Here is a 25,774-nt window from a genome sequence, read left to right on the forward strand (position 1 = left end):
AAATTAAAACTCTAGGAGCAAGGAGCAAAGCTCAGATAAAAAGTTAGACGAAACCCTGCATCAGTCTTCTGAATACCTAAACCTGGGATAGAGTTTTATTTTTCAGCGGGGACATAATAAAAAATGTAATGCCAAAGACACATCAGAATGGCTTTCCAATAGGTGGAGTCTTCCTGAATGGTCCAGTCTCAGTCCTGACTTAAATCAGCTTGAAAATCAGAGACAAGGTTTGAATATTGCTGTCCATCAATGACTCCCAAACAAATTTACTGAGCTTGAGCAATTTTGACAAAAACAAAGGAAAGTATTCAGACCCCTTGACTTTTTACAGAATTTGTTACGTTACAGCCTTATTCTAAAATGTATTAAATAGTTTCCCCCCCTCATCAATCTACACACAATGCCCCATAATGACAATGCAAAAACAGGTTTGTAGAAATGTTTGCTAATTTATATTTGATTTATTTTTTCTCTGCAGATCCTCTCAAGCTCTGTCAGGTTGGATGGGGAGCATCGCTGCACAGCTATTTTCAGGTCTTTTCAGAGATGTTCGATTGGGTTCAAGTCCGGGCTCTGGCTGGGCCACTCAAGGACATTCAGAGACTTGTCCCGAAGCCACTCTTGCATTGCCTTGGCTGTGTGCTTAGGGTCCTGTTGGAAGGTGAACCTTCACACCAGTCTGAGGTCCTGAGTGCTCTGGAGCAGGTTTTCATCAAAGATCTCTCTGTACTTTGCTCCGTTAATCTTTTCCTCGATCCTGACTAGTCTCCCAGTCCCTGCATCTGAAAAACATGCATCACCGTAGAGATGGTGCCAGGTTTCCTCCAGACGTGATGCTTGGCATTCAGGCCAAAGAGTTCAATCTTGGTTTCATCAGAACAGATAATCTTGTTTCTCATGTTCTAAGAGACCTTTAGGTGTGGAAAAAGTCAAGGGGTCTGAATACTTTCCGAATGCACTGTACTGAATGTTGCTCTAAGAGTTGTGCAAAGTTGGTAGAATCTCATTCAAAATGTTTCACAGCTGTAATGGTGTGAAGACATATGCAATCAAGACATCTTCGTTTAAAAAATATAATACAATATTTTGGAAAATATTCCATATTTTTTATTTTCACTAGGCACTGTATCAGAGGAAACAGATGCAGGGTATCAGTGCAAACATCTGACAATTTTCAATTTCCCCCCCCCCCCCCCCCCACACACACACACACACACACACACACACACACACACACATAATATCAATAATGATACTGCACATCCACCATCAATGTGTTGGCAGTGTTGTGCGAATGCCCTCTGTTGATTAGAGACTTGTGACCCTCACTGAGGTCTTTGTTCATTTAGTGTCAGGAGGGAGTAGAGAGCATTTTCTTCTATTTCCGGTGGTGTTTCACAAAACCTTATGGTGCAGTACAAGTCACTGTTGGAGCTGTTCATAATTATCTCATCATACACATGACAAGTGTCCTCTTCATCCTGAGAGAGAGAGGGAGGGAGGGGGGGGCATTGGGTAGAGTTTATTTGTTGAGTGAGTTGGTGCATATAGCCTAATGTCTGCTGTCTGATGAGGGCATGCAACATTTTATTTAAAATATGATAAAGCTTCAACTTAAAACAAATATCCAATTCACCTGTGCAATATCTACAGGATCGGATTCAGATGATGGAAATGCTAAGGGACACAAATTATAGGCTTCAACATATCATAAACAAAATAACAGTATTTTCATAAGTACAATATGATATGTAGGTAGGCTATCAAAGAGAGAATACTTGGTCTTACTCAGTGAGCGTGACATTGATTGTTTTCTGAGGAGTAGACCAAGTGCAACCACAGTGCAACACATCAATAGTCCAAGGACAGCTCCCACAACAACGTGGACACATACAAAGCCTAAATTACAGTGAGAATAATTCAACAAAATCTCAATCAAACCCATGTTTTCCATTGTGTATTTGGAACAAAACAGAGTAGCCTAAAGTTCAGGAAGAGGGGTCCAGAGAAGTCGGATCCACAGACATTCCGAATGTTCAATTACCTGGGCTACCAATCCGAATAGTTGAGGTTGTTGGAGGTGTGACATCCCAATCTGCAACAGGTAACTTTTTGTATTGCACCTTTAAAACGAGCAAAAACAAAAGTATACAGAAAATATATAGAAGATATGTTAGAATATAACAAAAATGTACAATAGGAGCTTCTTTTTTTTAAGCTATTCAAAGTTATATCAACCTGTGTAAAGGTGGGGATCTCTGAGGAAACATATTTGTTAGTTTCAGTGGTGCCCTTCCTGTCAATCACAGGGGCAGGTGTAGACAGTGAAGTGACCAATGGAGCTGTGGGTACACATAGTAAGTAGAGGGTAGACCAGGTAAAATGTTTGTGCATTCAAAGATAATCAAAAGGGAGATCAAAGCAAAATAATATGCATACCTTTACTCACAGAGATCTCTACTTTTGTTAAAACATCTCTTCCCCACTTATCAAGTCCACAATAATAATGTCCAGAGTCCTGTAATTCCAGGTTTTGGATGCTGACAATGAAAGTACATCCATGGACATTGTCATACACTGAAAATCTTCCTACTGGGACAAATGCTTCACCCTTCACACTTCTGATGAGAATGTCACTGTTGGAACAGGGATGGCGACACAAGTATTTGGGTTTATATTGATATCCATCTGGATATGAACACTCAATGTCTAAAGCTCCACCTTCATATCCGTGCGCTCCAAATTTGCTCAATTTTGCATCACAGCATAGAACTTGAAAAAATAGAAAAACAATGTTATTTTTTATCGGTAGAAAAACAAATAGTTGAAACATGAAATAAATAATAAAAACATAAAATTGTTTGGTAGAGTTTTATTCTATAAAATTTGCAGTATGCAGTGGTCTCTTTCACAAATAAAATAATCAACAACAACAAAAGATTTCTGCAATTGTAATCAACAACAACAGAACATCTACAATAACAAAAAGTGTCTGCAATTGTATCTGAGTGTTAAAATCTCACCTGGCAAGTAAAGGAGAAACTTCAGATACATTTTCATGTTTTCAGTTGTAAAATAATTTCACCACAGATACTCTACATGTGAGGACAGACCCACTTTTCTCCCGAATGCCCTTACTGTCACCGTATCAGTCTCCATTGACCAGCATCATTTGCAGTGGCTCAGGGCTGTTTTTGTCTTACCTAAGGAAGTGAAAAATATAAACGGATTGCAACATTTCAGGAAGGAAGTGCTACAGACAGGATCTACTTTTGTTGAATCAAAAGCCTCTCTCTATAAGGCGGATGTAGACATCTAAAACAGACGGAATATTCCACAATTGTTCATCTGGAGGAATTTAATGACCTGGCTATTAGCTATCGGATGCATTCTCGAAACCAGACATATTAATATGTTTTGTTTGGTTCTGTAAATACATTTCAGAATGGTCTTGGTATATTGTCATGACTTAAAACATCTGTATGGTACACCCCATGAGTGAATTCAAAACACAACATTCTCAAAACCTTCTCAAAAGGTCCTTGCTATCTGGGAGTTTTGCTATTTCAACTACCACATTGAAGATGAAATGTAAAATGCTTAAAGTAAGAGTTAAGGTTGGGGTTAGGATTTAGGGTAGGGACTGGATGTCCCACGGATCCCAGATAGCACTAACTATTCCCAAAATATATTCCCTTCCCTCTCAGGACACAATCCATCATAGTTAAATGCTTGCAAAGTTCAAGAGGTCTCCTGCCAGCTCTAGGGAAGTGCCTCATACATGCAAGTTGTAAGCAGTTGGTATCCCTATGGACAACTAACAGAGAGATTGGCTGCTGTTATATTACACATTGACCAGATTATGAACCCACACGCACTTCATATACAAGTTGTGAGTTCAATACTAGCTACAGTATGTGTTTGGTTAAATGTTTAATTACATCTTTTGACAGTGACAGTGGAAAATGGTCTTTAAACATCAAACAAATGCCCTCGTTCATTGCGCTTATGGCCACATAACTGTTGAAAATAGGAAAATACGGTGACTTGCAATGTGTAAGCATTTCCTTCCAGTTGCTCGTCCCCTTTGAACTATTCCCTTTCCACCGTGCACCTCCCCCATTCTCCCCACCTCTTCACCAGACAGACTCACATGAAAGAGCAGGACATCCAACTGGCCATCATCCAGTAATTAAAAAGAACAGAGGAGTTATTCTTACGTCATACTGTATCTTCAATGCAATGACCAAATATGGTTATCTCGGGAGAACAGGAGGGAGAGATTCAACTGAGGGAGACTGAAGTCAGCAGGCAATGTAGCCTAAGATGTTTTCACTTTGTATGATTACAAACCACCATAACCACCTTCTGGCTCGAAGTACCAACTGGATCAGATATCTCTCCATATCTCAGCAGCACCAACAGAGGCAGGGCTTCACCCCGGTCTACTACTGTAAAACAAATGCTGTTCTGTTTTTGTACCAAGTCCAACCTCTTCTTGCTGTCATCCCCACCTTTATTGAAGCAGCTTTGGAACATCAACCTGCCAGAGAGTAAAATATTTACATGTAATTTATTTACCAATACACTACATTCTTCCTGACTGTAATTTCAAGGGAAATGCTGGATTCATATAGATGTTACAGTAATTTACAGTCTACAGATGTAATCAAAATTCCTGTCATTCCTCATACTGTTGGCTGCTCACCACATTAATAACATTGTATTATTACATTGATATTATTAGGATGCTGCTTTCAAAAACAACTTCCACTCCACTCCTGTTCCAACCTTTTTTAGAGCTTTCATTGTGCTGTTGCGAATGGAGTCCAGCAACTGGTCCCTAGTGTTCCTCTCTCCGTGGCGTGAAGTCTGCCCGTTGAGTTTTCTCTGTGAGGCAGGCATGAGGGCTTTCCTTAGGCCCTCCAACACTGGGGCAGGGGGAGGAGGTGGAGCTGGTCCAGATCGGCCAGCCTTAAGAGCCTGAGGTGGAGGTGGTGTAGACCCAGGACCAGATACACCATCCCCAGCCTGAGGTGGAGGGGTTGTAGACCCTGGTCCAGACCTACTACCCCAAGCCTTAGGGTTTAGCTTACCCACAGCTTTGGAGCTCCCCTTGTGGAAGGGTTCAGGTGAGGGGTTATGGGGGGACAAAAAGGGAGATGTTTTCAGGAGGTTTCCTGTCCTCTTAGTCTCACCAACAGACTTGGATTGGGGTTGAGTTGAAGGTTCGCAAGAAAACTTCCCCAAAGGCAATATGTTCTTTTTTGTGTTGGTCTGTGGTTGTGGTGTCTGACGCGTTGGCTGGTATGGCTGTGGCTGCTGGGATGGCTGGGCTTGTGCTTGTTTCTTCTCCTCCAGTCGACGTTGCCTCTGCAGGTCCATGTTCCGACTCAGGATGTTGGTCATGGTCATCCTTGGGCCGGCCAGTTCAAAGCCGTAGCCCAGCTTCAGCAACCTGGTGTTGTTTCTCAATACATTGGCCATCTCCATCTCTGTCTTGCCTCCACAGATGTGTCGCTGGTTGTGGAAGCGCAGTTCAGTGATGGTTACATTTTTCTCTAAGGCGTGTACCACGGCCAAAATTCCCTTGCCAGTGAGGTGGTTGGAGTCAAGGATGACGTTGGTCAGAGACGTGTTGTTCCGCAGAGTGCCAGCAATGGCATAAGCCACATGGTCGTCAGCTCGGGTGTTGGCTAAAGCAAACGTCTTGACATGTGTGTTGTGTTGTAGTGCCTCTGCAAACTGGATGAGGGTGTGGGTCTTGATGACGTCTGAGTTGTTGACATTGAGCTCGGTCATTAAAGGGTCGTCTTTTCTGACATGCTCAAGGAGCTCATCAAACATGCTGGCCTCCTCGTCCTCCTCGCCTCCCTCCATGACTTCACCAGCTGAGCGTTCTTCCCTACTACTGTTCTCTAGGTTTACATTGCTGGCTTTACTGTTTTTATTAGGAGTCCTTTCTGTCTTCTTTTCACTGTCTATCTGTGTCTCATCCTGGACTCTACTTGGTTTCCTGTGTGATTTGGTGTTTTCGCTATCTTTGTCCTTCTCATTATTCCTCTTTTCATTCACCTCAGTACCCCTGAGTTCTTTCTGCTTTTCCTCTACTTTAGAGAAAATTCCTCTTGCGATCTTGCTGTCCTTCATTTTTTTAGGTTTTTCTTTCTTCTCTTTCTCCTTAGTATCGTCTTTATCAGCATGCCCTTGAAGCTTTGAAATCAGATCCTTGGTTTTAGAGACGGTCTTTTTTCTGATATCTTTTTGCTCCCTTTCTTTTGTATCTTCTTTTTTTGTTTGTAATTTTGAGATAAGATCAAGTGTTTTGTTACTACCCTTCTCCTTTTTTATGCACTCCTCCTTTTTCTCATTTTCTTCAACCTGTACTTCATTGCTTTTTTCAACAATCTTATCTTCCTTTTTTTCATGGTCTTTGTCCTCATTTCCCCCTAACCTACTATGTGGCCTTTCCTCATTTCCCTCTCCACTCCCTCCCTCACCCTTCAAGTTCTTGCTCTGGGGTTTTTCCTCTTCGTCCTTGGATATGTCCTCCTTAGGGGTCTCCACAGCAGAGAAGTTTAGGTCCATGACATCCTGATCATCCTGGTCATCTGACTTGAAGTAGAAGAAACTATCACAGCTCTTCCCCATCTTCTTCAGGCGTTCCCGTTTCACTCTGTCAGTCGTTGGCTCCTTCAGTATCAGGAACATAAGAAAGATAGTTGCATTTATCATACAAGCCCACATGAAAAAATACTATAGTATACTATGGTATAAATAGTATAGTATTCACTGTAGTGTTTTTTTAAGTCTGCAAAAACACTACTTTAAATACTGTAGTGTTTACAGTTCACTTTAGTGTAAATACTGTTGTAAAATAACTGTAGTATATGTAGTATATAATATAGTAATGAATGTAGTATTTACTGTAGTGTTTTGCAGACTGTACTATACCGTAGTATTTACTGTAGTGTTTTTGTTTTATTATCTTCGACATAGAAATGGAATCTTTGTCCTTCAGGAGATCTACTGGAGAAATAGTTAGAGCTTCTGCTCTTTTCTATAACCTGTAGGGATACAATTTATGGTCTATACTTGGCATGTAGATTTTCCACTTAAGGGTGTAACAAATTGCAGTATGAGGGAGGGGAATAGATATATGCTAATTAAATAATGAAGTATTTACTACAGTTAAAAAAGTGTTTTTGCAGACTGAAGTGTTTTTGTGGACATTACTGTAGTATTGACTATAGTGTTTTGTGTGGATAATACTGTAGTATTTACAACATTCTAATAAGCACTACACATGATCAAGGGATACTACAGTGTGTAATATAGTATTCTACAGTATACTACACATTTTCTAGTAAGCAATTCACGATGTAGGGAAGGAAAGGGAAAGGGGGAAACCTAGTCAGTTGTACAACTGAATGCATACAATGTGTCTTCCGCATTTAACCCAGCCCCTCTGAATTGCTAGTGTGTAGTCTAGTATTCATTATTTAATAAAGAATGTAACATCTATGTATGTTTTTGTCAGTTTGGAAATATTTTCAGAATGCATCTGGAATGTTTATGTCCTTAACAGCCTACGTAAAACCGATGGAACATTGCCTCTACGAGCACCATCTGTTTGTTTTGTAAAATTGTATATCTTGCATATAGGCATCAGGGTTTTTGCATCCCTTACAGGCTGAAACGTCTGTAGGGATCTGTAAGCCACTGTGTAAGTAACTCTGGCAGATGTTTCCTTAAAAGGCAGTATGGGTCAGAGCGAGAGGAACGTTCGCTCTGGAATTTAATTTGTCTTAGAACTGGAACCAGCATGCCAGCATTAGCAAGACTCATTATTCTATGAGCCCTTACCCTTTTCACCAAAACCAGATTTCAAGGGGCTTTATGAAAACACCATACAGAAGGTCTACACCACAGAGGCCCATGTACAGCTTTGTAGGGTGGATCATTTAGTATTTAGAACTAATTATGTAGCAGTCTAGTTAACATTTGATTAGCTAGAATCACATATCCTGCTATTTATACATGGCATGGTATAGTGGTCAATATACTTGTCAATGAAATACATTTAGATCCTGAGATAGCACATGTAAAATCAATTACATACACTCAACAGAATTGTATTCCCTCAAATACACACTCGGACTCAAAATCCCAGTAATCACATAACACCTTCATCACATTACTTGTTGCAAAGTAATGAAAACACTTCTCCTAGTCTTGTTTGTGTGCTGAAAAGAAAATTATAAGAAATGAAGAAAGATTATGTAGTGTATTTTTCTTCAGGGCTCCAGGGGCTCATTTGTTTATAATAAAAATTGCACTGCCTAGCAACTGTTCAGAGGGAGGATTTTGCCTGTTCAAACTGGGTCCTCTGTACCCCTGCTCTGGATCCTTTTCAAACAACAAGACATCTCATTAGTCTCTACACACATGACTGTTTCAACAGGGCTTATGTTTCCTTACCGGCCAGCTGTTGGAGCCTATATCCAACAGCTGGGTGCCAACATACATGAACAGATAAGCTCAGTGTCTAAGCTTCTTAATTATTGTTAGGATATCACTGTGGCATTTTAAAACAAATTAACTATATGAAATAGTGGTATTGTCATAGTCAAGATCTGAGACCTGTGTGGTATCTCATATTTACTTTCATGAAAAAACAACCTATATAGGATTACACCCTGATCATTACAGCATGTACTACATAATCATACATCTGTCTGTATCCCCACTTTCTGTCGAACTCCATTCAATTATTATTTATTTATTTCCAGAAGAGACAGAAGTTATATTTTAAGTTTGTGAAACATTGCCCACAATAGTATCTTCATCTGCCTGATAACCCCCATCATCCCTGATGTTGAATCCTGAAATCACTGCACCATGTCTGGAAGCCAGGGTCCTGATATACTTGGGCACTTTAATAAACTGTCAAATTGGTACTTGAAGTATTCGATTGACAGCTACATCTAGACTACACTATTCCTACTGTAATAACACCTCTTCAGGTTTCAAACAGCAAAAAACTCCAACTATTGCATTTGTTTTCTCGGTAGAAACGGCCCTTTACGCACAGTTAACAATGACATTGGCGGAAACAGTGTCATCATACCTCAAAGGACAGCTCCCTTTGAATGAGTTTCTTGGTTTCGCGCTCACAGTAGTCAAGCATTGCACCCCTATTGTATTTTATTGACGGCTGCTTGTCTGTCTGGTTCTTCTGCCGGAGTCCGACTGGCACAGTTGGATCCGGGTCAATAACGGTCAGTTCGCTCTGCAGCTCTTCCACCTCCGCGAGCGTCAGAGCGGCTAACAGGTTGTCAATATCGGAGTCCTCCTCGCTCTCGGCGGGGCGTTGATTCCGCACTTTCCTCCTCGACATTATTTCCCACAAAAATGTCCTGTTGCGCAACTCGATGAGTAATTTGCACTGCTGGTCTCAAAAATACCTTTGACAATAATAGTTGTATTATATTGGTACACTAAGTTCAGGTTCATTGACCTCACCAGTATCTATTTGAAATGGGATTTCAATGCGATTGAAATAGTTTGGACAAAGAGAGGGTACTGGCCTATCAGACTGCCTGGACCGCCTCTCAGAAGAACTGTTTAGCTCAATGCCCAATTTGAGATCAGAGCACTGGAGCTGGACTGAAGCCATATGACAACACAAGCGAAAAATGCAAAATGACAGTTATTAATCGTCTCTATGCTGTATGGCCCCATTATAAGAATGATTGTACATGTCATCAAAAGAGAATTATACTTTTGTAGCCTATTATGTCAATGCAAATGTATTTCAGATTCTTTAAATCAGAGTTTGACCAAACACTAAGTACCCTCATGCATTAATCATGTAATAAGTCTGCTTTTATGAGTTTTTACTACATGCTAGTGTTGATATGAGGTCATCCAGTGGACCAAATGAAAATATGAAAACCTTCCCTTTGCTATTAGAACAAAAATGTTTTTATTCCACAATATAAACTGCAATGTCAAACGACCCCTCTCCCTTCCTTCCCAAAGTAACCCACCCAAGCACATATGTGGCAGTTGATAGGGTTCCTTCTGTCTGCTACATTGCTAGTCCACAACTGTAACTTACCCTACAGCATATACACTTTGTTTCTGTACATCAAACCATTGCTAAAAGCACCAACACATAGTTCAGAGGAGACCAACCCATTAAAATCAATTGAGACAAACATTATTCCTCAGATAAATAAAACAGTCTACCAAAATTGTCTGAATAATTATATTATTCAGATGCATGTACTAAGCACTAGGTTTCCTGAAAAATACAGTTCTTTCTATTACATTATTTATATTTTTTTTTAAGGGGGAGGGGGAAGAAGGGGACCTTAACCCACATCCTCTGAGTCTCTGGTTTTGTATGCAAGGAAGTTCCATGTACAATATACTGTATTATAAACTGGGTAGTTTGGGTCCTGAATGCTGATTGGCTGAGAGCAGTGGTATATCAGACATAAAAACTGTGTGGTTCAAGCCCTGAATGCTGATTGGCTGAAAGCCGTGATATATCATACAATATACCACTGGTATGACACAAAATTACTTGTTTACTGTTCTAGCTAATTACATTGGTAACCAGTTTATAATACCAATAAGACACCTCAGGGGTTTGTGGTATATGGCCAATATACCACGGCTAAGAGCTGTATACAGGCACTCCACATTGCGTCATGCATAAGAACAGCCCTTAGCCATTGTATATTGGCCATATACCACACCCCCTTTGATCTTTACAGGGTAACTTATTGTTTGACTCCTTTGTGCCACCCAATGCAATGGAAACCCATGCATCACACTGATCCACATTCTGTCACAACAACCAACAGATCAGAGGAGGAAAGAAAAATAGGTAAAATACAAAAAAAGTAACCAAGCAGTATAGTTCTGGACAACAACCCAATAAAGAGCAGATAGCACCGTTGTTACAAAGGGGATGGGGACATGAAGGGCTGGGTTGGGGGGTATGAGGGCAGGGTCTGTGACACATCCTGACTTGTGTGACTGAGTTGCTAACGGAGTAAACTCCCCATCCAGTCCCTCCTCATTTCCTCAGCGACCATCGCTAATTGTGCAGTTGTCACACACATAGTCTTCTTTCTCAGCCAGCTCGGCTGTCACACCCACACAGACCTGGTGGAACCACTGGTTACAGCTGCCATCACACTGGACCCAGTCGACCTGAAATAAATCAAAAGGCAAATAAATAAATCTCAAATAAAATCTAACCCAAGTGACATAAGTCAGACAAGGAACTGAACATTCAGTACATTTTACAATCTCTTCTACAAACAAACTGCTAGGCATTCTGTCCCTCTCTCCTTTATTTAAACACCAACACTCTACTAGTCAGTCAATAAGGTGGTCAATTAAAGTATTGCTTATCTTTTATTGTTATCTTGTCAGTGAGTGATTTATCAAAAAAGTTAAACTGACCTCATCTCCTTCAGGTTGCTGGCATCCCTCTGCTGGACACATCTCCTCTTCAGAGTCATCTGACTGGGAGAAGTCGGAGTGAGACGAGGAGGTCGACGCCGCCTTGCGTTCCAGGTTCTTGTCTTTGTTCATTTTCTGCCTCTTGTTCTGGAGCTTCTTAGCCTTGTCCCTGCGCTCTGGCTCTACAGCCTCCCTCTCCAGGCGTCGCTTAGCCTTCTTCTCTGCTCCGTTCACTCCTTCCTTTCTCAACCCATCCTGAAGAGATTAAAAACACCTCTTAAACTAAGTAAAATGTATTTCTTCTTTTCAACAGTCGTGATACCGTCGTAACAGTAATAAACCAATACTTTTCAATCATACAAATATATACAGTTGAAGTCTGAAGTGTACTTATACCTTAGCCAAATACATTTAAACTCAGTTTCACAATTCCTGACATTTAATCCTAGTTAAACTTCCCTGTTTTAGGTCAGTTAGGATCACCACTTTATTTTAAGAATGTGAAATGTCAGAATAATAGAGAGAGAATGATTGATTTATTTCCGCTTTTATTTCTTTCATCACATTCCCAGTGGTTCAGAAGTTTATATACACTCAATTAGTATTTGGTAGCATTGCCTTTAAATTGTTTAACTTGGGTCAAATGTTTTGGGTAGCCTTCCACAAGCTTCCCACAATAAGTTGGGTGAATTTTGGCACATTCCTCCTGACAGAGCTGGTGTAACTGAGTCAAGTTTGTTGGCCTCCTTGCACGCACACACCTTTTCAGTTCTGCCCACAAATTTTCTATAGGATTAAGGTCACGGCTTTGTGATGGCCACTCCAATACCTTGACTTTGTTGTCCTTAAGCCATTTTGCCACAATTTTGGAAGTATGCTTGGGGTCATTGTCCATTTGGAAGACCCATTTGCGACTAAGCTTTAACTTCCTGACTGACATCTTGAGATGTTGCTTCAATATACCCACACAGTTTCTCCCTCATGATGCCATCTATTTTGTGAAGGGCACCAGTCCCCCTTGCAGCAAAGCACCCCACAACATGATGCTACCACCTCCGTGCTTCACGGATGGGATGGTGTTCTTCGGCTGGCAAGCCTCCTCTTTTTCCTCCAAGCATAACGATGGTCATTGACTTGTTTATTGTGTTATTGGCATGTTTATTGTTTAATCCATGTTATTGCATGTGTAACTCTGTGTTGTTGTCTGTGTCACACTGCTTTGCTTTAGAACTTGTTCTCAACTACCCTACCTGGTTAAATAAAGGTGAAATATTTGTACTTATTAAAAAAAGGTCATTATGGCCAAACAGTTCTATTTTTGTTTCATCAGACCAGAGGACATTTCTCCAAAAAGTACGATCTTCGTCCCCACGTGCAGTTGCAAACCGTAGTCTGGCTTTTTTATAGCGGTTTTGGAGCAGTGGCTTCTTCCTTGCTGAGCGGCCTTTCAGGTTATGTCAATATAGGACTCGTTTTACTGTGGATATAGATACTTTTGTACCGGTTTCCTTCAGCATCTTCACAAGGTCCTTTGCTGTTGTTCTGGGATTGATTTGCACTTTTGTCACCAAAGTAAGTTCCTCTCTAGAAGACAGAACACGTCTCCTTCCTGAGTGGTATATGACAGCTGCGTGGTCCCATGGTGTTTATACTTGCGTACTATTGTTTGTACAGATGAACGTGGTACTTTCAGGCATTGAACCAGACTTGTGGAGGTCTACAATTTTCTTTCTGAGGTCTTGGCTGATTTCTTTTGATTTTCCCATGATGTCAAGCAAAGAGGTACTGAGTTTGAAGGTATGCCTTGAAATACATCCACAGGTACACCTCCAATTGACTCAAATGATGTAAATTAGCCTATCAGAAGCTTCTAAAGCCATGACCTCATTTTCTGCAATTTTCCGTTCTGTTTAAAAAGGTAGTCAAACTTAGCGTATGTAAACTTCTGACCCACTGGAATTGTGATAGAGTATTTCACTTATAATTCACTGTGTCTGTAAACAATTGTTGGAAAAATGACTTGTGTCATGCACAAAGTAGATGTCCTAACCGACTTGCCAAAACTAGTTTGTTAACAAGAAATTTGTGGAGTGGTTGAAAAACGAGTATTAATGACTCCTACCTAAGTGTATGTAAACTTCCTACTTCAACAGTATAATTGAATTAAATGTATTTGATAGCAGGCATGCTCACAAACCTTTTGTGGAAAGCTTTTTCCCTGAGAGTTGCACTGCTTGAGTTTGTCACAGTCTGAGGGGTCGTCATCTTGCAGTGACGTGCGTTCGTTGGTATGATGCGTTTTCAGCCCGTTCAGTAACACATGGTAGAGCTGTGTGATCTCTGGAAGAGACACCTGCAGCAGGAGCCCTTCCACCATCAACTCCTCCAGCTCCACACTAAGATCTGCAGCAGCACAGCACACGCCAGGTTGTTCATGTAAAAGGTAATGTCTACAACCTACTGTAGATGCTTAAATAAATCAGTAGTCATCAGTAGAGTGCATTTCAAATACTAAATTAATTAACTAATCAATAAAATAATGTTATCAAGAAGTCCAGTTGGTGATATGATTTAAAAATGATTATACAACACTGCTTTATACCACAGAACTGACCTTGCAGAGGAATGCATCTTTGCTCAGTGTAGAAGACCATCTGATCATGAGTTGTCCTGTTCCACTCTGGAGTTAAACATGTTGGCTGTATAAACATTTTTTAAAAATCTGGTCATTTAGCATTATAATGGTTTCTTATTCAGAATTATCACTTTAAAATGGATAGATAACTCTACAATTCAGAAGAGGGGTATGACTGACTGACCTTTCCATCCGTAGATGGTGGAGTTGCAAAGCTCTCCTCCAGGTCGGGTAGTCCACAGGAGGAAGAGACCTGTCGTGCACGCTGTTGCCAGCTGACTGTTCTCTCAACCAAATAGTGAAGTGCATCCCCTTCCGGCAGACGCACCTGGATACGCTGCAGCGATGCCAGCAAGGGCAGGACCTTGTCTAGGGAGGGCTTCTCAGAGCGTCTGCAGTGCGGGCACAGCCAGGCCTGGGCTGAACGGGAGTCTGAGGAAGCCCTCACACACACGCTGTGGAAGGCATCCCGGCAGAGCTCACACTGTAACATGGCTCCCATGGGGGGATTCTGACACACACACACCTTCAGGTCCATGCAGTCTGCCGTGGGAAGGAGCTTGGACTCGTTAGCTGCCCGGAGGGAGGAGAGGACCCCCATCTCCTGTAACCGCAGCTCCCCGAGAGTTGCCAGCTGGTAAAGAAATGTAAAAACATTTTAATTCATATAATTTCATGTCCAACATGAATTGAGGTAGAGCACATATCCAGTACTAGTGTACAAAAAGTAGAGAAAGAGAAGGTCCGCACTCTTTAAATTGAGTAAAAAATATATATATATTAAGTTGAGAAATGGCCAGTGTAGGTGTACTTACAGCAGAAGCAGAGTCCTTGGTATCTGAGAGGGCTTTTTCCACATCACTGAGACAGTCAAGCTTAACCATCTTCTTCTTGCTGTGCTGAGTGATGTCTTTAGCTTTTTTGGACTTCCTTTTCGGAGAACCTGCTTCAACTTCACATCTTGGACACAGAACCTGTGGACAAGAACAAACTATGAATTCTAATGACTGCATTTCTGGGAAATAAACTGCTATATACTGTACATCACTCATGGAACTTTCAGAGAGTGGTGCATTACAGCCATTAGAACATTACCTCAAGTAGAGTGAAGTGAGAGTTTTTCATGAGGAAAGTTTTAGCTGCAGACTCTTTCCAGGCCTGCACCTCTGCCATCAGAGACTCCAGCTGCTTTAGAGGGCCAAGCTGGACTGGGATGTCTTGTCCTCGAATAACCATATCAGAGAGGTTGTAAAACAATGGAATGGAATCTTCATCCTGAAAGAGTCCACAGAATTCAAGTTTTCTATACATAAAGTTGACACATTGTAACATGTCAACCTGGAAGCATTGTTTCTATGAAAGTCATGTATAAAAAAATATTATTCAATCTGTATGAAAACCTGTTGTATTATTCTGTACCTGAAGTGCCTCAGCTTCCTGAAGCCACTCTCTGGCCCTACTGATGGAGTCCTTCAGCATCAGACAATTGGGGAGGTAAGCAGGGATCCCAGCCACCTTCTCAGCTGTTTCAGAGAGGGTTTCTATAGAGAGGGGGGGCCTGGTGGAGTAGAAAACACAACAGTTAGGTCAGAAGACTGGTCAGTCACCAGCATAAGGGGGCCCAGTTATCCAGCTGCCAGGAAGCCTAAAAATCATATTCATCAATCTGTATGGACTATGGAGACATTTTCTCAGGTGTCGTATTAATAATAAATATATGCATGTACTATCATGATCATTTTTGGGGGCAATTCCTAAGACACTTCACTTCACTTGTTGGACAATATGTTTCTACTCACTCCATATTTTACATAAGGTAAATTAAAGCTTTAACCCTTGACAATTCTGATGTAAGCAGACATAACTGCTGTGATGGTTGTGAACCATGCAACGTTTTCCTCTGACTACTGATGGATCATTTGGTCGAAGTAGCTTCACATACAGGCAACTGACAAAATAAAGGAAACATTTGAGTAAATGAGAGACAAGGTATATTGAAAGCAGGTGCTTCCACACAGGAGTGGTTCCTGAGTTAATTAAGCAATTAACATCCCAGCATGCTTAGGGTCTTGTACAAAAATGCCCAGTTGTCCATTATTTTGGCTACCATGGCTATAAGATACATCAGTGACTTTGAAAGAGGGGTCTCAAAGAAGCATAGGGGATTTAAAGGGTGTGTGTGTGTGTCTCTCAGTCACCCAATTGAACACTTATGGGAGATTCTGAAGTGGTGTTTGAGACAACGTTTCCACCACCATCAACAACAAAACACCAAATGATGGAATTTCTCATGGAAGAATAGCGTCTCATCCCTCCAATACAGTTCCAGACACTTGTAGAATCTTTGGCAAGGAGCATTGAAGCTGTTCTGGCGGCTGTGGTGGCCCAACGCCCTATTAAGACAGTTTATGTTGGTGTTTCCTTTATTTTGGCAGTTAACTACAGGTAGGCTATCTATACTGTCCCCTTGCAACCATGGTACACTTTGAAACCATTGCATAGGCTACATATACAGTTACCGTGATATGGGCTTTGTACAATTCTATAATAAAGGAAATGTTGAACATACTGATAATAAAATCATACAGAAACAAAACTATCCAGCCATCCTTGATGAGATAGAGAGAACAGTACTTCTCACCATATTAAGCTCTAAAATGACAAAAAAAATTTTTTATGAACTCTAGCTTTAGAAAGATGCAGACAATTAAAGGGATAGCTCACCCAAATTACAAAATGACACTGATTTCCTTAACCTGTAAGCAGTCTATGGATAAGGTATGACAACAACAGTTATAATTTAATCAACAAATCACAAAACATACTTGACAATCACCAATTTTTTCTGACAATTACTTGATGAGATGTCATGGAAAAAAAACAATTACAAATTCCTTTTCATTTTTGTTTATGAAAATGTGACGACGAGAAAAAAATTCTGCATAAGACTAATGGACATTTAATTTGACAAAGCTCCTCTTCATCCATTCTGTCCAATCCTAAACATGCATGGAGTATATTTCACGCAATCCTCTCATTGGCAGAATTGACATCCTTTAGTTGTGCAGTCTGAGCTGATCTGCCTGGATCTCCCACACAGCTCCCAGGTCACTTCAGTCACTCGTCAATCTTTTGAACTGATGCGAAGGCAGGACACTTCACTTGTAACTAACCTCAACTGGAATCAATGTTTACTCTCTCTTACATTCATGTAGGCTATTATTTTGATCACATCAGAAGCTATATTTTCCCATGTGCGCTGTTATTCATCCGCGTTGCCGTTCTTGTGCCGCGGTCTGCTAATGCAAGTTGCGGTTGCTTTTTTCCTATGGGAAAAACTAATGCCATTTGTTGAATATTAGGAGTACAGTAATAGTCCTGTCATTTTTGAAAAGCTCGAATTCTCCCCTTTTCAAGGAAACACTGTTATTTACCCCCCTTGAAAGTTATGGGGTTAAAAATCTGAGCTGTAAATTGTTAACCGTAGCCAAGGTTTTATGGTTGATTATGGTTGGCATTGGTTATAATCTGACATAATATCAACGTTGCCGGCCAAGGTATACGAGGAGAAAACCTTGTCCAACTAGGCCTACTATCTGAATGTGCACAAGATGGAAGTTAGAGGTAGCCTAAATATTCATCATTAATATTTTTAAGAACAGTGTGTGACAAAAATGGCTGACTAAAACTAGACTAAAATTGTCCAGAGTTTTAAACAACATATAAAAAAACTAACAAAGAATGAAATGACTAAAATGTGACTTAGACTAAAAGGTATTTTAAGACTACAACTAAGACTAAATCTCTGGGCCTCCCCCCCGGCCGTACAGAGCAGCACCATCTTGTTAAAAATCCTGGGGATAACGCTGGAAACTAAACCAAAGCATGGATTGCTGTCATACCTTGTCCATAGACTGCTTACAGAGTAAGGAAACCAATGTCTTTTTGTAATTTGGGTGAACTATCCCTTTAAAACTGGACTGAAAAAGACTCAAAGGTAAACCGTGGATATGTGGAGCGCACAGAATAGATGCACATTCCTTGGAGAGCCATGCCATTAAAAAAGCTGTTTGAAAACGCTGGTGACAGTGGTTATTAAAATGCACTGGATACCAATGGGATGAAGCAGAACTAGATATGCATGCTCACTTTTTGTAGATCTTGTTGAATATTCTAGCAGCAGCATTTTGCACTAGCTGGAATTAAAATGAAGCAAAATCAGGGACACTGACATAGTTCTGCTAATGTACAAATCAGTAATCTAGTCACCAATGCTAATGTTTGTACATTAGTTAAAGCAAAACCTCACTAGCTTTAATACAAGTGATATTAACCACATGGCTCATTTTGTAGAGAAAGTTCAGTAAAATTCAAGACCCAGAGTTGAATCACTGTGTGAGGATCATTTTTGTAAATTCACGGTCTAAATGATCCAGAATAACAAAAACCAGAAGATGACCTTAAACCATTTATATTTGTTTACCTTATAAGGTGCTACACATAGGATTTCTGTAGAATTTTTGCATTGTAATTTCAGAAAATGTCTATAGCACATCTGGCGCTATTAGTGGAATCATAGTGTTTCACAGTATTACTAATCCGCCAGTGTTTTGATTGGCTGTGATATTCACCAATGTATTTCTCCCGCCGGAGCGTCATCTGTTATCAAACTGGGAAAGCTATTCTGACTATGTGGTTGAGTTATCTAGTGGAAATCACTGTAATTTCCTGGTTGCTAAAATTCTACACTGTTCGCTCAATTTAAGTACATGTGAGAAAACAAGCACTGAATGGTGTAGGGAATTATTGTGATCACTGTGACATTTATTTTCAATAACAAAAAATATAGTTTTACAGATGTTTAAAGCTGGACCACCAGCTTAAAAAACAATCATTTTTGTTATTGAAAAGATATTTCACAGTGATCAGAATAAATCCCTACACCATTCAGTACTTGTTTTCTCACATGTACTTAAATTGAGGGAACAGTATAGAATTTTTGCAACCAGGAAAATAGCTATTTCCAATAGATAACACAGCCAAGAAGTCAGAACAGCTTTCCCAGTTTGACAACAGATGGCACTCCGGCTGGAGAAATCAATAGGCGGATATCACAGCCTATCACAACACTACCATAATACTGTGAAACACTACCATTACACGATTAGCGCAAGATATATTATGGAGATTTTCTGAAATTACAATGCAAACATTTAAAAATAAATCCTGTGTCGTACCTTTAACTACATTTAGGTCTCTTCTTTCAAATCAGATACACAACCCACCAAAAACAACTGGAATCCCTGGTTTACAGATTACAGATGTAAAAGAGAAACCCTCAGTGTACAGGCCCTCACCTGGCCTTGAGGAGGCTGCTGGTCTTGTCCTCCCAGTGTTCAGACACAGTTAGCAGCTCCTGCAGGCGAGCCATGGCCTTCTCCACAGAGGGGTGAGGGGTCAGACCCACGCCCTGGTCTATCAGCCTCCGCATGGTCTCCAGGGTCAGAGTGGAGCGCTGGGTGCTGGCCTGCTGCACCCCCTCTAGCCAGCGGGCTTGTGCCAGCCTCTCCCGTAGTAATGGAAGTTCAGGCAGCTCCACGTCAAAGTCAAAGCTAACATCTAAAAGACTCTGGATCTCTGCTGTGCCGGTGGTCTCATCTGCCAGGAGCTTCTCACTGTGTTGCTGGAAGTCTTCGATGCAATTCAAGAGCTCCTAAGAAAAATATAACATCATTCAGATTCAGTTATGATCAAAAAAACTATTGAGATTTGTTTTATTCCAATATCCTCTGATCAATTTATTTAAACAGAGGCCTGTTTTCTAATGGCTTCAATATCATGATGGCATTGAGACACTGGCTTACAATACCTTTAATTTGGGGGCTTGGGGAAGGCTGCAAGGGAGGTTGTACAGTTGCCTGACAAATGACCTCAGCTCCTCCACAGTCAGCTGGCTCTGTGTCTTCCCTCCACCACAGCGATACCTGGGAGAAGCAATTATGACAAACCTTGAATCATATTGATTCATACTCCAATATGCACATGTTTATACATTATTGGTGAGAAAATTAGAATAACACTGTTTATTGAGGAATACAATAAAGACACAGGCATAGTGGATCATGTTTGCGGCGAGGGAGGAAAATTAACCAGTGGTACTCCTCTTCCACTGGACTGTGTAAGTTACCTGGTCTGCCTTTTGCCGTTGAGTAGCTGCTGGGCAACTGAGGAGCATTTCTCTGCATCCTGTGTGACTAAACGGAGCTGACGCAGGAGGTCGTTGTCAGGGAACATCTTCAACTCTGATTTATTGATGAGGGAGCGGAAGACTGACAAGCCTGAGGAGAGACGGTTACAATAATTAATTACACAGCCACAGTGCTTTACAACAAGAAGGGTGTGAGGCCTAATTCACTACTAATTGCAGTCTCTGGGCCAGTTTCCAGGACCCATATTAAGCCTAATACGTCACTAAAAAGCACTACTAATGGAGACAAGTACATAGACAAGGTGAATTCATCTCTCACTTTTTTTCTTGTCCAGTTTAGCCTCCAGAGTCTCTGTCACGTGGGAGGCCCACTCGTCATAGTTCTCAGCTCGCTGCTTCACCGCGTTCATCATGGGGTACAGATCATCCAGTGTAAATCTATAACTGCAAGCAGAGAAACTAAAATAAATATCTGTGGAGATTGAAGCCATATCAGTGTGGACAAGAGAACACTGCATATTTGAGGCATCTGACAAAACCAGAACCACATAAATGTCCTGCATAGAGTGGACATGATTCCTTTTCTACATGTTTACATAATATATCATGTATGCATTCATATAATGTTCCCCCTGCTGAATGTGCTCCCTGTACTTATGTTGTTCACACCAACTGCACACTGAACAGGACACAGATGTCAGATCTTAATATGAGCCATTTCGTCACAGGACAAAAATAATCATGCAGCAAGAGGATTTGAAAGGATATTTAATATTTAGAATCACCGCCAGGGGGCAGCTGGAAGCCGTGTTTGTAGGCTATACAATAACTTATACTGCAGGTCCACTGTGCATCAGTTCAATAAGCTTTCTAAGCAGGCTACTGTGCGTCTCGTGTGAATTCTTATATGGAATATAATAAATAGGCAATATTTTTTGGGGGGATTGATGCATTTTTTTTACAAAATAATTGTTTTATATGTTTAAGGCAAGAATTAGACAAAATAGCTTAATGTTTATTTTAGCACCTGTGTGATCCAGTGGGTACAGCTGCTGACAAAAGCACACGTCAGAGTAGGCATGAGTTTGAATCTGGCCCACTACTGACCTTTGAGTTTTTTGAGAAACTAGTACTTCTCTAGTTACTCTCTGTGGGCAGTACCTGTACTCTTACTCAAGTAATTTCTGAAGGAAGTAACTTACTTTTTACTCCTTTACATTTGACTAAATCACTAAAGTTACATAGATTTATATTATTATATTGTCGGTGTCGGGTGAGCAACCTAACCAAAATTGTATTTTTATTACCCCCCCTTCACATGAATCAATACTATGGTTCCCCTTTACGTCTGTATGAATGTTTCACAACCCCTTGATTTAGGACTGTGGCGGTCATGAAATTTTGTCAGACAGTTATTGTCATGCAAAACAATGCCGGTCTCATGGTAATTGACCGTTAATTAACACACATACATCTCCAGGCCTCCAAGCATATTAGCTATGCTGCATTCAAGCCGCTGATACCAGCCTTTGGAACATCTACATTTTTAAAAGTCTAATAAATCCATGTAATACAGCCCACACAGTCAAAATAAATCCATGTAATACAGCCCACACGTCACAATAAATCCATTCATACATTTTAGGAAGGTCTAAAGAAACATTATGATATGAAGAAAATGTATTTCAGAAGAACAGAATACGAGTTGGCCTACTGTATATCTACAGCCACAGGCTTGTTCATTTAGCTGACAAGATATGCTTATTAGTCCCCATGCCCTTATTTTATATGATTTTATAGTAAGAAAAATGTTTCAGCTAAAGGTAATGTCAGCCTATTAATTATGGAAGAAAACACTATCACAAGCCATCGTGCACAATCAATGAACCAACAGCATCGCCTAGGCTTATAGGTACTCTCCCAGACTCATGGAGTGGCATTTTTGAGTATAGGCTAGACCAATTATGTACCAAAGACATAAAATCATTTTTTTGTAATTTTGTTTCTTCCGTCTGTAATATGGGGTAGGCTATGTATTGTATAACGAATGGCACAACCATACATTCTTCATCGCGCAGTCTTCTAAACTCCCGTCTCCATTTAATGCCAAGATGTTTTATTTATTTTTGATTTTACTTTTGTAATGCTTTTTGTGACGTGGATCATTAGACAGTTACAGTCTATCAGGTTGCGTGATCCTCGTAATGTTACATGGAAAATACAACTAATGGGATGCTAAATTAAATGTATATCACACTCGCACAAATGCGACCAGTTATTTTTCATATTTGCATTTCAACAACTGCCACTTTAGAGCCCACTGAATGTCCATCTTATGTTCGCTAAAGTTAGCTTGAAATAATTAGTATTTACTTTTCACAACACAAGGAGTCGAAAAGGGATTTGTCCATGTGTTTACGTACAGCTGACAGTCGGCAAACTCAGCATCACAACAAACACGAGGGGTAGACACCGGGTAGCTACGGCGAATAATGGCGTATTAATCTCCATGTCCGTTGACACACACTCCGTACATGTCTGTGTGTTGCAACTTGAGAATCGGGATGTTAGATTTACTCAGTGGATTTATTTTTTTATTAAAATGTAAATATAAAAAAAAACATTGGTCCAGTGATGTAGTGGTAAAAAAATGTTTGGGGTAAACTATACTGAACAAAAATATTTAAAAAAAATAAAAAAAATATATAAAAAGGCAACATGTAAAGTGTTGGTGTTTCATGAGCTCAAATAAAATATCCCAGAAATGTTCCATATGCACAAAAGGCAGACTTGAATCTACATTTGCTCTGCATTTTAGCTATCGATGTGACGTTTGGCGACGCCTATTCAGTCAGTTCTGTACCTGCCTGGCTGAGTGGCAGTGTGGGTAGAATGAGCTCGCTCGCCTGGAAACCATAGCGCGAAACGTGAGGAAATTAAACTCAGCAGTCTGCCTGGAAATTAATAAGTAAGATCAATACATTTTTCTAACATTTTATCATTTTCTGTTCTCTCATTTTAATATAAATACTTGTCAAGTACCAACGAGAAAAGGTTTTAAGGTATTCCAGTACTTGAATTTCAGAGTGCCAAATTCAAGTACTATAAGCACCTCAAGCATCTTGTGCGAACCCTGCATATGGTGTTTTGAATTAATCGTCACCCTAGAAAGTGCTGTCCATTTAGTTGTTAGGATTTGAAACATCCGCAACTACAATGTTTTGCACTCGGATTCAAACGGTTGTTTGAACTTTTTCAAACTGATCAATCAAAGTGAGGTGAGTTTTAAAAGCAAGATACTGTTTTGATGTGAGTGCATTTTCATTGATGATGTCAGAGTGGTTAGAGGGACAATGAAGTTCTACCAGGCCAATAGCGAGCTGAGTCCTATGTAAATAGCTCACAAATTAGCAAGTCATGATAACTTGGTTGGTACAGGCTAGCACATCAGCGGTGGAGCTCGAATGATTGCTCTTCGTCTCATGGAAATAGTTGCCGTGTTTAGCTGTTAATATTGTCAGCTAACTAGTTGGTTGTTTTGTCTTATTTCTACCGATGTAATTCATATGGAAACGGCCCAAGCTGCTTGCTTTAGCTAGTTAGCTTTTCAGGCAAGAAAAGGTGTGTTTGTAGCGGTAAATTTGGGCTGCGCTCAGGAAGCGTCAACCTCAGCTGTCACTTAAACCTAGCTAGTCATACAGACAACCAGCTAACTAGCCACCGAAATGAAGGCTAAAGTAATTTGTGTTTATCGGTTGGACTTAAGTTATGGTTTGTCATGTTTTGCTAGGTGCAGATATTCATAGGCTATACATTGCCTCTTATCTGTCGTTAGGGTAGTAACGTAAACTCACCCCATTCCGTACAAATGTGTGCAACCGCAACATTCAAACGAGGCTACAAAGAAACCTAATGGAACTGTAGCGACTGTGTTGACGTCAAAATCGGGGGTGTGAACTAGGTTTATATTCAAGCGTTGATCGACATGGTAATGGTTCTATAGTATGAGAAAAGATTACAAAACGGACCCTCCGTTACATCTTGACGTGTCATGTCGTAACGTACAGCATGCATAAAGCAACTTTCTGTCTTACAATCTCTCTCCACCAGGTGTAGCACTTCTATCATCCTTTAAAAACAAGAAATGGACAGTGACGGGGTAAGGGGGGATACCTAGTCATTTGTGTCGTCATTGCATGCGATCATTCAAGGCCGCTGTTTACTTCCAAGATCACTTTAGCACCGCCCTAAAAACCCAATTCAAATTTGTAGTATGATCTAAAATAAAGACGCGCCACAACGAGGTTCTAGCTCCAGCCTGTTTATTAACCTAACCCTTGCATGTCCTACATAGGTACGGATACCCCCAAGGGACATCCTACTACTTCTTCCCCTCTCCCATGAACAAGAACTCAACATGCATAACCACTGAAGCATAACTGAAATGCAATTTGGAAACCAGTATTATTCTCTAACATGCTACTTCCCATTCTGAAACAGTATGAAAGCATTAAATCACACAGTAGGAACATTTAACTTAGGTACAGTCTCTTTTTGCTGGGTATGGTCCCCAACAGTGTTTTCTCTTCACGTAACAGTCTTTCAGCAACTCTGGTGGCTTCACATCCCTTTTTGGGCGTGCTCTCCTTCACCCTCTTTTTGTGCATTTTCTGTGGCCTCCGTCTGTGTGGCTGGTAGATCTGGAAGAGCTCCGAGGTGTGTTTTGGTCCTTCGTACCTCTTCTGAGCCTGTGTCCACCACATAGAGCATCCGCTTTCCTCAGCACTATTGCTGGTGTCTTTGAGTTTGTAATCCACACACGTTGACCTTCGGTCAGCTCTGGCCTCTCCTTAGCACGGTGACTCCGATTAAAGTCTCCAGTTTGCGTTTGTTTCAGACGTTTGTCCCTCTTAGCGAAGGCCTTCCTGTTAGGCCATCAGGGTTTAAGCTGAGCTGGCGAGACAGGCAATGGGGAACGCAGCCTCCTGCCCATCAGGAGCTCGGCAGGCGACGGTCCATGATGCAGTGATGTAACTCTGTAAGCTAACAGAGCCCTGTATGGAGCAGTCCCTTGACTGTTTTCACAGCTTTCTCTGCCTCACCATTACTTTGTAAATGGTAGGGGCTACTGGTCACATGTATGAAGTCATATTCTGCGGCAAAAGCAGAAAAGGAGCTCGCAGAGAACTGGGGAGCGTTATCTGTAACCAGAACCTCAGCGACCCCTTGCCTGGAAAATTTTTACTTTAATCCATTGATAACACCAGCTGATGTGGTTATGGGTGTCTTTGCTATTTCAATGTATCTTGAGTAGTAATCTACCACTAGCAGATAAGTGTCATTTTTCCAATAGAACATATCCGCCCCTACCTTTTGCCATGGCCGTTTTGGCAGCTCCGTTGCCATCATTGGCTCCGGATGACAAGGTTGACATTTTGTACAGACCT

General features: G+C 40.8%; 3 protein-coding genes across 16 annotated transcripts in view; all 3 read right to left on the reverse strand.

Moving 5' to 3' along the window:
* Window positions 1–1,088: 1,088 nt before the first annotated feature.
* lmod1a (leiomodin 1a (smooth muscle)) lies at window positions 1,089–3,148 on the reverse strand. Of its 2 annotated transcripts, XM_090185001.1 has the most exons (7): window positions 3,024–3,148; window positions 2,440–2,772; window positions 2,239–2,342; window positions 2,045–2,123; window positions 1,789–1,899; window positions 1,637–1,677; window positions 1,089–1,481 (listed from the first exon to the last, which is right to left on the reverse strand). In XM_090185001.1, the coding sequence occupies exons 1-7, from the start codon at window positions 3,058–3,060 to the stop codon at window positions 1,326–1,328; spliced, it is 861 nt and encodes a 286-aa protein (XP_090041127.1). In that variant the 5' UTR covers window positions 3,061–3,148; the 3' UTR covers window positions 1,089–1,325. The 2 variants fall into 2 exon arrangements, with proteins under 2 accessions (XP_090041127.1, XP_090041128.1); XM_090185002.1 differs by lacking the exon at window positions 1,789–1,899.
* Window positions 2,858–9,652, reverse strand: LOC149981295 (leiomodin-1-like). Of its 2 annotated transcripts, XM_090184994.1 has the most exons (4): window positions 9,131–9,652; window positions 4,792–6,693; window positions 4,515–4,543; window positions 2,858–3,203 (listed from the first exon to the last, which is right to left on the reverse strand). In XM_090184994.1, the coding sequence occupies exons 1-3, from the start codon at window positions 9,398–9,400 to the stop codon at window positions 4,517–4,519; spliced, it is 2,199 nt and encodes a 732-aa protein (XP_090041120.1). In that variant the 5' UTR covers window positions 9,401–9,652; the 3' UTR covers window positions 2,858–3,203; window positions 4,515–4,516. The 2 variants fall into 2 exon arrangements, with proteins under 2 accessions (XP_090041120.1, XP_021472183.3); XM_021616508.3 differs by having other exon boundaries at window positions 2,858–4,543.
* A 312-nt stretch (window positions 9,653–9,964) lies between these two features.
* Window positions 9,965–25,774, reverse strand: part of LOC110532524 (lysine-specific demethylase 5B-B) — a 29,086-nt gene continuing 13,276 nt past the window's right edge. For 6 of the 12 annotated variants that reach the window (XM_090184991.1, XM_021616506.3, XM_021616504.3 and 3 more), the window contains 12 exons: window positions 20,647–20,771; window positions 20,307–20,457; window positions 19,989–20,103; window positions 19,477–19,832; window positions 15,539–15,677; window positions 15,215–15,394; window positions 14,935–15,093; window positions 14,304–14,753; window positions 14,099–14,183; window positions 13,682–13,887; window positions 11,485–11,739; window positions 9,965–11,229 (listed from right to left, as the gene is read on the reverse strand). In XM_090184991.1, coding sequence (XP_090041117.1) covers window positions 11,101–11,229; window positions 11,485–11,739; window positions 13,682–13,887; window positions 14,099–14,183; window positions 14,304–14,753; window positions 14,935–15,093; window positions 15,215–15,394; window positions 15,539–15,677; window positions 19,477–19,832; window positions 19,989–20,103; window positions 20,307–20,457; window positions 20,647–20,771 — 2,350 coding nt within the window. In that variant the 3' untranslated portion in view covers window positions 9,965–11,100. Of the gene's footprint in view, window positions 11,230–11,484; window positions 11,740–13,681; window positions 13,888–14,098; window positions 14,184–14,303; window positions 14,754–14,934; window positions 15,094–15,214; window positions 15,395–15,538; window positions 15,678–15,953; window positions 16,068–18,268; window positions 18,316–19,476; window positions 19,833–19,988; window positions 20,104–20,306; window positions 20,458–20,646; window positions 20,772–25,774 lie in introns of all 12 variants that reach the window. The other 6 variants (XR_016483375.1, XR_016483373.1, XR_016483374.1 and 3 more) reach the window with 2 other exon arrangements.

This window comes from Oncorhynchus mykiss, chromosome 9 (genome assembly GCF_057628025.1).
Source record: "Oncorhynchus mykiss isolate SJ-2025 chromosome 9, ASM5762802v1, whole genome shotgun sequence".
Lineage (NCBI taxonomy): Eukaryota > Metazoa > Chordata > Actinopteri > Salmoniformes > Salmonidae > Oncorhynchus > Oncorhynchus mykiss.